The 14,203-nt window shown below is 44.0% G+C and overlaps 2 protein-coding genes across 3 annotated transcripts in view; one reads left to right on the top strand and one right to left on the bottom strand.

The window, feature by feature from the left end:
- Positions 1–6,607, top strand: part of LOC103048895 (LIM homeobox transcription factor 1-alpha-like) — a 64,581-nt gene extending 57,974 nt beyond the window's left edge. Inside the window, exons 4-7 of the mRNA XM_088138484.1 lie at positions 710–787; positions 3,446–3,605; positions 5,609–5,767; positions 6,453–6,607. Of these exons, the coding sequence (XP_087994610.1) occupies positions 710–787; positions 3,446–3,605; positions 5,609–5,767; positions 6,453–6,607 (552 nt within the window). The remainder of the gene's footprint in view (positions 1–709; positions 788–3,445; positions 3,606–5,608; positions 5,768–6,452) is intronic.
- Positions 1–14,203, bottom strand: part of CHCHD5 (coiled-coil-helix-coiled-coil-helix domain containing 5) — a 31,737-nt gene that overhangs the window by 6,798 nt on the left and 10,736 nt on the right. The window lies entirely within an intron of this gene.

Here is a 14,203-nt window from a genome sequence, read left to right as displayed (position 1 = left end):
TACTGCAACATGCCCATCACTGTCTGCCCAACTGCATTCTGAACTAGCTGTAACATCTGGGTGGTCTTCAAAGGCATCTCAATGTAGACCACATTACAGTAATCCAATTAAGAGGTGGCCAAGACATGAGTGACTCTCTGAAGACCATCCCAGTCCAAGAATGGGTGCAACTGGCACACAAGGTGAACCTGTGCAAAGGCTCTCTTGGCCACAGCTGTCACCTGCAGTTCAAGAGGGTTGTGCACCAGTCTTGCATGGGACCCCATTAAAGACTAAAGATGGAGGTCCCTGGAGCCAGAGGGGTCAAATGAACAAAGCCACTCAGTCTTGTCAGGATTGAGCCTGAGTCTGTTCTTCCCCCTCCAGGCCTCCATAGCTTCCAGGCACTGGCTCACGACTTAAACAGTATCACAGCTCAGGGTTGAAGTGTATAATTGGGTATCATCAGCATATTGATGATACCTGACCCCAAATCAATGGATGATCTCACCCATTAGATTCATGTAGATGTTAAGCAAAAGAGGAGAGTGAGTTGAGCCCTGCAGCACCCCACAAGTGAGGGGTCATGGAGCACAACCCACTCAAAGTCACCATTAGTGACTATGGGGAGGGCTTCCTTATTTTGACATGTATTTTGGTCCAGATTTCCAGATTCTGGAACTCTTTTTAGCTTCTTAACCACTCCTTTTCTATTTTCTACAATGGGCAGGTGAGAGAGACATTAGCAGCTGAAACTGGTTTGACTGTCCGTGTAGTGCAGGTCTGGTTCCAGAATCAAAGAGCCAAGGTGAGTGATCATTTCTGAGCTTTGCATTTGAATGACAGCGTATCTCCAGCCAAACAGGGGCAGACAAACTTCTGCTTACCCTAACTTTGAGCTAACTCATTTCCTAAACCTAGAAGTTCATCAACAGCATGAATTCCAAACCAGACATGATTGCTGGTGAGGATATATGGCTCCTAAAATACTCCCTCTCAATCCCAGTAAATTCTCATCTCTAACACCAGTGTGAACTTCCAACAACACTATAACAAATGGCTGACTGGAATCTATGTTAAGTCAAAAGTCATTAGGGAACCTTCTGTCTCACAAAAACATTGTTCCACCATGACTTCTCTGAAACCAAGTTGAGGGTTTTTTGGTCACCTGAAATAGGCAACCCACTTTCTCCCAAACACTGGATCTTTGATCCTGAATAAGGGTCACACTTTTATCTTAGTTTCCCCCTTTTTATACAGTTCTTGTATGGTTTTGTAACCATACAAGTTTCTTCTGGCTGGACTGGTTGGAGTCCAATAGTGTTTGGAAAATCACAGGCTTCCTTCTCCTGCTTGGTCTTCAGATTTATGAAAATGCCCCTGGGATTGAGGTGTGGTGTTGGTTTGTTGGTTTGGTTTTTTGGTTGGTTAGTTGGTGGAGGTTTCGTTGTACTTGAGACACTATGAGCAAAGTTGCTGGAGCTTATAATAAGAACATACAAATAACAAAAAGTTCATGGCATTATATATACAGTGGTGGCTCTACTTACGAACGCCCCTACTTACGAATTTTTTGAGATACAATCAGCTCCAGCCCCAAAAATTTACCTCTACTTATGAACTCGCCTCGACTTACGAACCGGATCCGCGGCCATTTCTGCCCGTTCCACGTGGTCTGCGGCCATTTTCCGCCTGTTCCACGTGGTCCGCAGCCATTTTTCCGCCCGTGCCACATGGTCCACGGCCATTTCCCGCCCGTTCCACATGGTCCGTGGCCATTTCCCGCCCATTCCACGTAGTCCGCGGCCATTTTTCCACCCGTTCCACGTGGTCCGTGGCCATTTTCCGCCCGTTCCACGTAGTCCGCGGCCATTTTTCTGCCCATGCCATGTGGTCTGTGGCCATTTTCCGCCCGTTCCACGTGGTCCGCGGCCATTTTTCCGCCCCTGACACGTGGTCCGCAGCCATTTTTCCACCCTGCCGCGTGGTCAGCGGCCGTTTTTCCGCCCCTGACGCGTGGTCCACGGACGCCGGAATGGATTAATGGTAATTACATTGAACCTTATGGGAAAATTTACTTCGACTTGCGACCAACTCGACTTGCGATCAGAGTCACGGAACGGATTAAGTTCGTAAGTAGAGGTACCACTGTATAGAAGAACAACAAACTCAGTATGCTTCAGAAATGCCTGAAAACTGAATTCAGTACAATATAGACTTAAAAGACTTCATATAATAGAAAAGCATGTAATAAAAGCATGCAAAATTTAAATGTTTTGACTCAAGGATGCTATTCTAAATATCCTGTCATTTAAAGACACACACACACACAAATGAGCAATCAAAATAATTCATTCAATGTTTTGATAACCATAACTGCCTAAGGTATGTGTTATATAGGCAGAAGTTTGCCTGGTGAACTGTTTCCTTTAATAGCTGGGGATGACTGCCCTTGCTGAATGTTTACCTGTTACAAAACCATACAAGAACTATATAAAAAGGGGGAAACTGAGATAAAAGTGTGGCTCTTATTCAGGATCAAAGATTTTTAATTTCTAAACAACTTTATTTCTTTATTGAGGATGTTTATATATCATGCACTCATAGCAGAGTCAGCCACAATGGTTTAGCCCAGGGTTCTCCAAAGTGGTCAACATCAGCCCCCAAGGGTTGATGGGACTATTCGTTATTGTTATTATTATTATTTGTAGTACTATTACAGTAGTATTTATTAAATTATTTTCATATAATAAATGTTTGGGGGTGGACGAACCATCTGAAACTTCATGAAGGGGTTGATGAGCTGAAGAGTTTGGGGAGCCCTGGTTTAGCCATTAGACAAGTACAAAATGAGAATTTATGGCTGTGGGTACCAACTTCATAAACAATCCTACAGCTATTTGTTGAACAGCAATTTCATCTGGGAGGGAATCACTAGGGGATAACATTTATTTTCCTGTTGCAAATACTTTTTACTTTCATTAATATTGAAAGCGTTTTTAGCTGCTCTTCAGTGAAAGCTCTCACTGCATCTCACAAAATGAAAATAACAGACCACTAAAACACTTGCCCGTTTCTGCAGTTTGAATTGTGTATCAGGCACAAGAGCATGGCAGGGCTCTGTTGCTGATCAGTTAGCCCTTGAAAGGGTGATGGTGGATGGCTATGGAAATCAGAAAGACTTCCCTGATCACGAGAACTATTAAGTAGTGGAACAGCCTGCCTCCTGGACTGGCAGAGGCTCCATTCCTGAAGGTTTTCAGGCAACGTTCAGACAACCGATCATCTAGGATGGTCTGAGGATTCCTGCCCTGGACTAAAAGTTCTCCAAGACCCTTTCCAATCCTTTGATTCTATGTATTGGGAGGTAATGGATCTACAAAGCAGGGGCAGGTCAAAGTCCCCCTCAGTCCAATTTAGGAGGGGATTCTGTCCTTCCTTCCCCCTTTGTTGCACACCTACCCAGGCGCATCCATACACCTCTTTGCAGATGAAAAAGATAGCCCGCCGGCAGCAGCAGCAGCAGCAACAGCAGCAACAGGAGCAAGAACAGCTGGGAAACCCCCGTCTAGGGACGGGGAGGGGAAATGGACGCAGCAGCAGACAGAGCAATGAGGACAGTGAAGGTAAGAAGAGAGGGGACCAACATCTCAAGAATGACAGAGTTCTTAGAGGTAGATTGGTCTTTTTCTGGTTGATGTTGCTTTCTCAAGTGTTCATTAAGAAACTGGTACCATCCCAGTCTTGTATCCATCTGTTTCAAATATTCATTTTGGAATGATTTTTGTAAAAAACAAAAACAAAAAAAACCCTGAATTTTAAAACATTTTGTGATGGTATGTGGGAATGACCTTGGGAGACAGACCTGCAGCCTAGGGAATGGTCTGATAAGAGGGAGCTCAGTCCACTGGGGAGGGGGGGGGGGAAGCACGGGAAACACTTCAGAAGGGACCCTCCCTAGTTTTCCAGAACTTTCAGTCTTGCAAGATTCTGTTTAATGTAACCTTACAATAAAAATAGTGCTGATGCTCCTAGTTGTGCTTCTTGTCTGGACTACCTCGAAGTGCCAACACTCCTAATTTGTGTGTGTGTGTGTGGGGGGGGGTGAATTGCAAATTTCATCATATCATTTGGAGAAGGGAGAAATGCAAAAAAGAGGGGAGTTCCAATTAGCCCACTAATCTAGCATGGAGCCCAGTATTTCTGCAAACCTTCTGCCCCACCTAATATTCAGACATACACGTACAAAACCCCAGCTTCCAGAATCTACTTAGAAGAATGCCACTGCCCCCACCCCTAAATTCACACAGTCCTCCTGAGAAAATAAAACATGCTCATCAGAACAGCCATGTTAACTACTTAATCCATAAATATATAACCGCAATGAAATCCTTGCACAGTCCTACTTGGGATCAAGGTATCTGGTATATCTGGACTGGCAAGTATCTTTTTCTGAAGGATTACATATATTTTGGATGAATAAGATTTCCCCACTGGAATTTTGTCACCTGTTAAATTCTGCCTGTTGCAGAGCCATTGCAAGGAGGGGAAGATATCTGAGGACCAAAATTGGATAAGATGGACTTTAGGCCCCAGAAGCATTATTCTGATCTAATTCCCACACACAGAGAATGAATGAGATGCTAACATTTCAGATTGGAGATATCCAAAATAACCTGAAAGGGGAGGGGGGGTGGGGAGAAACCTAGTAAAGCAAAGAGAAAAGTTCTAGTCCAACATCCCGTTGCTGTGATAAGATCTAACAACCCTTTTTCAGGCAGACAATTTTAATATTCAATAAATGCCTTTGTGGTTCAGTTACATTACAGTTGCAGATGCAGAGCAGGCAGCAAACCCACAGGGAACAATACTGGCTCAATAATTCTTGCCCTTAAAAGGAGAGTAAGGTATGGCATACATTAAATAGGAGAGCAATGAGTACTGACATATACAAAGTTTACACAGATTTGATCATCTCTGGTGATTGTGTGGAACCTGGTTTATGCAATCAGATCTCTATATTTTAACTAAACAGTGTTTGCAATGACTAATTAGAAGAACAAGAAGTATTCTGGTTACGTGTCTACCAGAAATGTAAACCAGTTTAACTATCTTGGCTTCCAACCTTCCTACAAGGCACCCTGGGAATTATATAGTTTTGTTGGGATGTTGGTGCTTCTGCTAGAGAGAGACCTATCCTCTCCCTAATTCCCTGGGAAAGGCCATGACAGTTATATTAACATTAAATGCAGACAAGTTTTATCAAAGCTCTGTCAAAAACCACATTTGGCTTCTAAGCACTCAAGAGTTTCTGCTCACTCATGCTAACTCTTTATCTGAAACATGAAAGCCAGAAACTTACTTAAAAAGAAATAAAACTGAAATTTCTGCTATCAAGAGAGCAATATAAAAGCAATTCCTGACTTTATTTTCATTACAAACATGTATCTTGGCTAAGAAGTATTGATCCATTACTATGGTTATAGCCTATATTCCCCAACTTCTATACTTTCTACTTGGAGAAAGTAGCTTCAATTATCATTGTTCTGTATCAAAGTATTATTGTTACGAACATCTCCTAGAGACGTTTTGCCCCCTCTTTACTGTGGCTTCACCAATTGCTCGACAGATAGCGCCAGCGTGCATGGCATAGATGGGCTCATGGTGCCCTACTCCAGGATCGCACAGCAGCAGCTGCTTCCCTTGGATCAGAACAGCTACAGCACAGACTTGTACCGGCAAGGACTCACCCCACCCCAGCTGCCAGGAGACCATCTTCATCCGTACGGTGAGCTCATCTTCCTCAAATTCCTTCTGCTTCTCCCTTCCAGATATCCAATTGCTGTATCGCCTCTTTCTGATATATCTGTAACATGTTCTTCTTTTTTGCCAGCACTATTCCAACGTGGTTGCATATGATTATGTCTCCCCAAAAACAGGAAGGCAGCCTTTGGCTATCTGAGCCACATCAGTCCCATCTATTCTTTCTCCCTTCCAAAGTGATCTGTGAACATCTATTGGGCAGTGAATTGTAATGCACCTGTCCTACATGACTGTGTGTGAGCGTTTACCCGACACTGAAAGTGGTACTTTTGCATTGGCCCTGAGAATGAGAGGAAGAGGAGCAAAGGGAAGAGGGCTGTGATTGCCTTGCCAATTCTTGGCTCTGACTAGTTCACCTGCATGGATTGAGCTACAGCAACCGTGAGGAACAGCAACAGCTACCACCCTTCTTAGGGAATGGGGGGAGATGGTTCCTTTTCTTTCCTTGAGCCATCACTAGTTGGGGCCAAGAGTTACAGATCATAAGGTCCCATGATGCCATAATAACTGGAGACCGACAAGAATCTGGTGGTGGTTGTATTTTCTGACCCATCAAGTTTCTCTCCCAGAGAAGAAAGATTGACTTACTCCAGCTTGAGAACCTTCACCTTCCCAAGCCATTTTTACAATCTCTTTCCTTTTCAATTTAGATTCAGAAGGTGTTTTCCATGACATGGACAGCGACACCATTGGCCACTTGGGTGATTGCCTGCTGTCTGCGGCTGAAGCCAACCTCCTGCAAACTCGAGTGGGCAACCCTATCGACAGGCTGTACTCCATGCAAAACTCCTACTTCACCTCCTGACCTTTGGTTCTTCCACCTGATATGTGCCACTCTGGGTGTAGGAGGGGGTAAATGGCATGAAGGGGCAAGACCAATCCATTGGGAAGAACTGTTTGGACCCTGTAACACTAATAAGGCATGTGAGGCTGTCAGGCCTTTGCGTGCTTATTCCTGGGCACTGATAATTGAACCATGGAGGACCTTGCTACACTGCCTTTACCATCCCCTCAGCCAATGTCCTCTTGATGGACAATTTCATATTGTGTAGCTGTATGTCTAGCACCGTGTTTTTTGTGTTTAAACTGCAGGGCATTACACCTAGTTGATACATCAAGAACAGAGGCAGGAGGTCTAGCTCTTGATAAGGTTTACATACTTTGGGGATACTTTTCCCAACTGTGTCTGTTTTTCTCAACTTTTATTGACACAAAAAATCCCCTTATCTGGAATGTGCTAATGTACCAATTAGACATCAAGGAAACAAATCCCCTAAAGAAAGTGTATCACCTTTACTTCAACAGTAAAAACATTTGTTTCTGTTAGGTCATATTCACTGCTAGGGCTTTCCACCTCCGAGAATTCTGGGATCTCTAGTTTGTTAAAGACAGTGAAGTTCTGAGCTCAGAACCCCTGCCTCCTCACAGAACTGCAATTCGTAAGGTTCTTCTTGGAAAAGGAAAGAGTTTATCATTGATATATATGATACTTACCTTCCCCCCAATAGTTGAGAGGTTCTGTGGACTTCTGAGATATGGTCTAGATTAAGGGCAGATAGCATGGGGACCTATGGATGTTGTTTGACTCTAATCAGCTCCAAAGAACACGGCCAGTGATTTGCTATGATGAAAGTTAGAGTTCAAGAACATCTGGAAGACCATAGATCTCCCCCCCCACCCCACCCCAGATAGATGAAAAACTGCCTTTATTGTACTGAATGTGCACTGCACTGGTTTCTGCCCAATCAACCTTTGAATATTTTAGGACTCTCCATCAATCTTTCTTGCTACAATTTAGCAATGCTTCATCCCTGAGCAAGTATTGGACTGTTGCCTGTTCTCATTTATCTCCTTGATACACTCTCTGCAACACTGAAAACTACACCTGAGCACCAATCTTTCTTGTTCAGTTGTCAGTTTTGCTGTGGTACTAAGACTCCCCAGCTGGGTTTCCTTGATCAAAAAGAATTTTAGAATAGGACACCCAGTTAAAGACCTCTTTGAAGGCTATGCAGAATCCTGAATAGCTCAACTATTCAGAATGGGCTCCTCGGATTGATTCTAAGGATGCTCTTCCTATGAATATGACTGAAACCCCCTGACCTCTTGGCTGCTTCTCCTTATTAATCAGCCATATGTACTTTCCATTGACTATCTGACACTAGCTGAAGACTTCATGCAAGATAGCCTCGGTGATACCCTGTCATTGGTCAAAGCAACTCAGCAGACCTCATAGCAATGCCTTCTTTTGCCGTTGTGACATGCAGTCTGGATCATTATACCAGTAAGGGTCCCCCAAAAGGGCACACTTTTCTCCTGGACCTCTGGGCCCCTCCTGATAGCCTTTTACATTCTACAGATCTACGAAGTGGGTTGAAGCACTTTTATTGCTGGTGAGCTATCACACACCAGGATAACACAAAGCTCTGTAATATGCCAGGAGGCAACCTGTTGTAGAGCAAATGTTTCTGGCTAAAATGATTTCCTAAAAGCAAACTTCTCTCTTTTAGGATGGTCACCAAGGTCAAGGCCCCCTTAAAGCCAATGGCGTACATAGCAATGTTAACCAGCAGCTCATTCAAAAGGAGATCCCAAGAATATAACTGTATATGAAGGGCTGGGGTGGAGGAGGCTGTTGTATGAATTTTGTGCTAAAAGGCTGAACTCTTTCAAATGCAAGTTCTCTGCCATGTTTTGGAGCTTAGCTCACATCAGTTTCAACCAGTTTGGCAAACAGTAAGAGGCTGCAGAAATTATAGTAAAACAACTCTCTGGAAGGCATCGTGCTGCTTATCCCCATCTTAAAATATTTAACAGGGCAATGGGTGGAGCCACGATTGTTCACTATTTATCTTTTCTCCTGTAGTTGATCTTAGTGGACAGCTGGATAAAGCAATCTGACTGTTGTAACTTCGGATAGTCATTCAGTCTGTGTCAGCATCTGCTATATGCACAGAGACAGTTGCGTCTAAGAAGAGAGACATACAGGTAGTCCTTGCTTAATGACAATTGGGACTGGCAACTCCATCGCTAAGTGAGACATCACATGACTGCAACTTGCAATTTCACTGTTGGCTTCTCCATTGACTCGGCTTGTCAAGAGCTGGCTGTGAAGTGCACAAATGGCAATCATGTGACTGCAGGATGCTGCAACAGTCATAAACACCTGCCAGTGGCAAAGCGCCCAAATGTTGATCATGTGACCATGGAGACACTGTGACAGTCATAAGTATAAGGACCGGTCATAAAATTACTCTTTCAGCACTGTTGTAACTTTGAACAGTCACTAAACAGGGCAGTCGCTAAGCAAGAACTACCTGTATTATAAAAAATAAAAGTCCATGGTGTATCCCTCTGTAACCATTGAGCCTAGCTTTGGACTGAAATGGCACACTTATAGCAGAAATCACTAGCTTAGCTATCATTTTGCCCTTAATCTAGTACAGGTAGCCCCCAGGTTAAGAACGCCCAGTTTAAGGACAACCCATAGTTAAGAATGGAGCCTTCTGTAGCAAAATTTGAGTTAAATACACAATGATTCAAGTTAAATACACAATGATTTGAGTTAATTACACAATACAACTTATACAGTATTATACAATAATACTGTTCCAGGTTACATACAAATTCGACATAAGGACAGACCTTGGGAACGGAATTCATCCCTAAACTGGGGACTACCTGTACTTCCAATCATCTGTCCTTCACTTTTTTAAAAAATTATTTTTTGGTATGAAATTGCACCTATTTAGCCTTCTGTCCTTATCCCCTTAAAATCCCAAAGCTCTCATGGGGCTGCTCCAGGCAAATACAGGATATTAAATGAGAGGTAGCCAGATTGCTACTGTGCACAGACAGCTTATGCTTGAAACTGCAAAATCTTCTGTAAGAGCTCAGAATAACAGGATTGATTGTAAGAAGGGTACCAGCAGAATGGCCCCACCTCTCAACGCATTATATCTGTGTTCTTTTTTCAATCAGAGATACCCTTTTTAAGATAGCAATAAGCCCTAAAGGATAGGATATTTATTTGAGTCCCTCTCTTTTCCTTTCAGTTCACACACTGTTTTTAATGTGTGAAGCCTAGAGCTGTATCTACAGAGGTAGCAGCTGCAGAGGGCCTGCACGGGACTTACTGCTTAGCAACATTCCCTACCCCCCACCCCCCAATTTCACAGGCCACTATTTCTGGTTGAGGATCAAAGGGGTTGTAATTTGCATCCTGTTAGAACTGATTGAAACCGGACAAGCAAGTGAAGTTTGTAAAGTTCCAAGGCCGTATTGGCACAGTGGCATAGCGGTTGAGGCCCTAGGCTAGAAATGGAGAGACCATGAGTTCTAGTCCCACTTTAGGCACAAAGCCAGCTGGGGGAAATTTGGGCCAGCCCCTCTCCCTCAGCCCTAGGAAGGAGGCAAGGGCAAATCACTTCTGAAAATCTTGCCAAGAAAACGGCAGGGACCTGTCTAGGCAGTTCCCAGGAGTCAACACCGACACAAAGGCATTATACAAACCAGGAAGATATCCTTCCCAAGACAGAATTGAAAGCATGAAACTATTGTGGCATGCATGGAACAGCCAGATGAATTGTGCCCTCTATGTATGTTTATACAGCTGTAGCTTCCTCCAGAAATATTTGCACTAGGTTTGGGTACAGTGAGTTTTGAAAAGGATTTCTGTGAAGCAAGCTCACAGTAATCAGTGCCCTCCAGATGTCATGCCTGCTGAAAAGAAGAATCTCACCTTTCCATGCCCGTTGTGATCCTCTGTTGTGTTGTGCTGATGTCTTTTGCATGTGCATTTGGAAATTAAAACAGCGAAAAACAGACGACTTGCCTGCCTACAATACACTGTTTGCATTTTCAAGTCTTTGACATTCATGCTGAACATGGGTGAAATTCCAAAAAAAGCTCCTTATACACTACTGGACATTAGCAGTAGTACCAAACTAGAGGGGGTTGCTTTGTGGGAAGATGTGCCACTTATTCTGAGCGCTGGTGATAAAAAGAGGCAACTGAACAACTAATCTCAAGTCTCCCAAACTTCTATGGCAGCCCCCAATGGCCTGTTCCTTTTCAAAATAATTTCTTTCCTTTTTTTCCTGCCAGGATCTGCAGATTGCAGCATCCCCAAACGTTTTGCAGAGCAGTTTTCCTGCTGTGACCTCAAACTCAACAGTCCTGGATAACATCTCCATTTCCTGATCCCAGGGTGCCTCCAGGTTCTGAAGATTGGCCTAGAAAGATACTTTGGGAAATCAGGATGGCCGATTTGGAGCTTCACCCTGGAACAGACTACCCGTGCCACTCAAAAGGAGTGAGTGAGTGAGTGAGTGTGTGTGTGTGCGCGTGTTTAAAGATAAAGACGCTTGATAGCTACTGCCGCCGCCGCCACTGCTACTATAAATCCAGGAGTTTATTTTTTCCTTTGGAAATTTTTCATATGGGCTTTTGAAAATATGAAGGTATCAGGACCCAAAGCGCCAGCAATTTAAAAGAGGTAAAGAGCAAACCTGCATGACCTTGTGGAACCTTTGAGTTAGGGAACAGGGTTGGGGGGGTGATCATTAGCAATGCAGAGGCCTCCCTAGGACCTTGCAGCATCTGTGCCCCAAACCTGACAGGGGCAAAGCTAAAGATCAGGGAGCCTTTCCTGTTAAAAAGCCAACAGTTGAAGGCAGTTTTTTCAGAAAACCAAAGCTAGTCATTTCACAGCGATAACTATTCCCACATCAGCTCTTCCATGGCAGCCATGTTTCTACGTAGTGACTGGGAGCAGGCCAGGGTGGGCAAGTCACTTAGCCCACTTAGCAAGTCACTCAATGGATGTTGAGAGGGGAGATGGGTAAATTCGGTTTCCACCAACTCACCATGGGAGGACTATCCTCTTGGAAAATGAGAGGGCCTAGCTGAGCCATAAACTACAACCACCACACAACTTCCAGTACTTCTGGCTATAACAGACTATCAACGGTGGCCAAACAACATAGCCATTGGAGAGATGTGCGAAGCTGTACAGCTTCTCATCCCAGAATGCACTATATAACCAAGATGAACCATCATCTATCACAAACTGCTCCCTTACTCTGGAAAGAAGTAGCCTCTCAGGGAATCATTTGGATGGGAACCCAGAGAGCAGCACATGGTTCCAAAGCCCACGAGGATTTCCTTGGAACATCAAAAAAGATACTGAGATAGAACTTTTGGGGTGGAGCGCAGCTGACCACCCGCCCTACATAGGCAGCAACAAATCTGACTGGCAGAGAACAGTGCCTGTCACTTACTAGACTGAAGGGGCACATCCAATTTTTGCAAAGTTACGGGCACCCTATGGAACTCCTTGTCCAAGGCTTCCATCATTCAATAAAAATGCCCATCTGGCTTCATGGAACCTTGCGGCCTTCCTTTCTGATGACACTTCTTTGCATATCCCCACATTCTCTTGAGCATCTCAAGTGCGAAAAGTTCGCACCTCCTACTAATAGTACAGCCGTTGTAGCTATTGTATGGAGTGTAGTCAAACATTATGGATACTTGTTTCCCACAGCACACAAGCATTAGCTGAGGAAGGTTACGTTTCTCTTAAAAAGAAACTAAGTAGTAATTCTGTGTCTACAAACACTTGGCTCATCTAGCTGTTGTTCTTAAAAATATAACTATGTAGCAGACCAGTGGGGCTATAAGCAACAGCAATACCTTATTATTTGGATCCTCTGTTCTGTTTTGCATGATTTAGTCCTTTGGGATCTGTAAACCCTCTCACTCTCCTACCGGGTGACACAAACACACCATTTATTTTGTTTAAAAAGGGGTAGCCACCTGTACGGTTATTATCTGCCTCAGGGATATTCCACTCCCCACAGAAGGATTGGACAACATGGCCTCATTTTGGAGGAGCAAAGAGGGGAGCAATGTATTGTGCAAAGAAGCAGTGCAGCACCAAGAGAAGTTTGATATTCACCCATGGGAGACCAGAGGGCTTCCAGACTAAAATTGGAAGATGACGACACAAAGGAATAAGACATAGCCAAAGAGAAGCCCTTTGGAAGGTCATCCTCACCCCAGAAAAAGCTTGATTTATTTTTCACAGAGGTTGAAAACAAAGGGAATTAAATCTGTTTAGCTTGTCTGGTTCATATCTGCTACTGGGCAAGAGAAGGGGATCTGCAGACCTACAAAGAAGGGAAAATCAGAGCTCCCCCATTGACGCTGCCAGGACGTGGTGTCTTTGGATAACTTGCTCAGGCTTGGGACCCTGGATAGGTCCAGTGCAGGGCATCCGCATAGAATTGGTGCTGATCATGGAATTATTGCTCACAAGATCAGGGCCCACAGATACCCATGGGCATGTTGAGCCTTCCTCAAATTTACAAGTATTCTCCCCCCATTCCCCTTTTGTACACACTTACAGGAACAGGACATGCAGGCACTTCCACAGAATGTATGAATGTTCACATATTTCACACCACATATTTCACACCACAATTCTATGAATGTGTGCATTTGCTCCTTTTATCATGAGAAGATCACTGGGTAGGTAATGTACAAAGAAGCCACATTGAAAAATGCTGCAAATGTTTGAATACTTGGCTTTGATTCTTTGCCCCATCCCTGTCCTCCACTCACTCCCTCATACCCATTAGTCACATATGATTTTTCTTGGAGATAAGCCATTCCCAATCAATGTGTGTGTGTGCCTGTATGTGCGTGTGCGCACACAAATGGAATGCAGTTCCCCATACTAGCCTCTCTGCCCATTGCAGAAAGAAGCCTTCCATCTCCAGCAAAGAGAACGCCGACACCAAAGGGCCTTGTGCTGATTAATGGACATTCTCAATAGCAAACAAGAAACGGTGTGTAAAATGAGGACATTTTTCCGCATGAGGAATTAAGGCAAAGCTGGCAAGTTGCTTGACAGGAGGTGGCAATTCAAGGGTGCTGTGGACCGAGGCAATATTCCCATATCTTTGTGGGGCTTTGTGGGATGGGGGTAGGGAGTTGACGTGCAGGAAGAAGGGCGACATGGAGCAATTCAGTCTTCTGCACTTGTGCCCATTAACACCACTACCCATTTAGAAAATTTCATTAATTAGCTTTCATGTGATTTATGTTGCACCAGGGAGGAAATGGAGGTGAAGCAAAAGCCTAAGAGACCTGCACCTTCGGTATGGCTTTTCTCCAAAAGTTTTCTTACATATTGAAGGCTGCTTCCCAGAGGCTGGTAATAGTAATGAGGATCATATGCCTCTGAAACCAAGAGAATGGAACAAATGGGTTCCTACTTGAGGCCTCCATCTCATCCTCAGATGCCAACATTCCCAGCTAACCAACTCTTATTTCTCTGGCTGGCAATTGCATGCATTGCATTCCCCACAAATCTGAAGGACTCCAGGTTGGAGTGGTT

Source organism: Python bivittatus, unplaced genomic scaffold (genome assembly GCF_059951505.1).
Source record: "Python bivittatus isolate LINGU-HERP-01145 unplaced genomic scaffold, Pbiv_v1 ctg000220_np1212, whole genome shotgun sequence".
NCBI classification, from domain to species: Eukaryota; Metazoa; Chordata; class Lepidosauria; order Squamata; family Pythonidae; genus Python; species Python bivittatus.
Note: the sequence above shows the minus strand (reverse complement) of the source record. Positions and strands in the feature narration are given on the sequence as shown.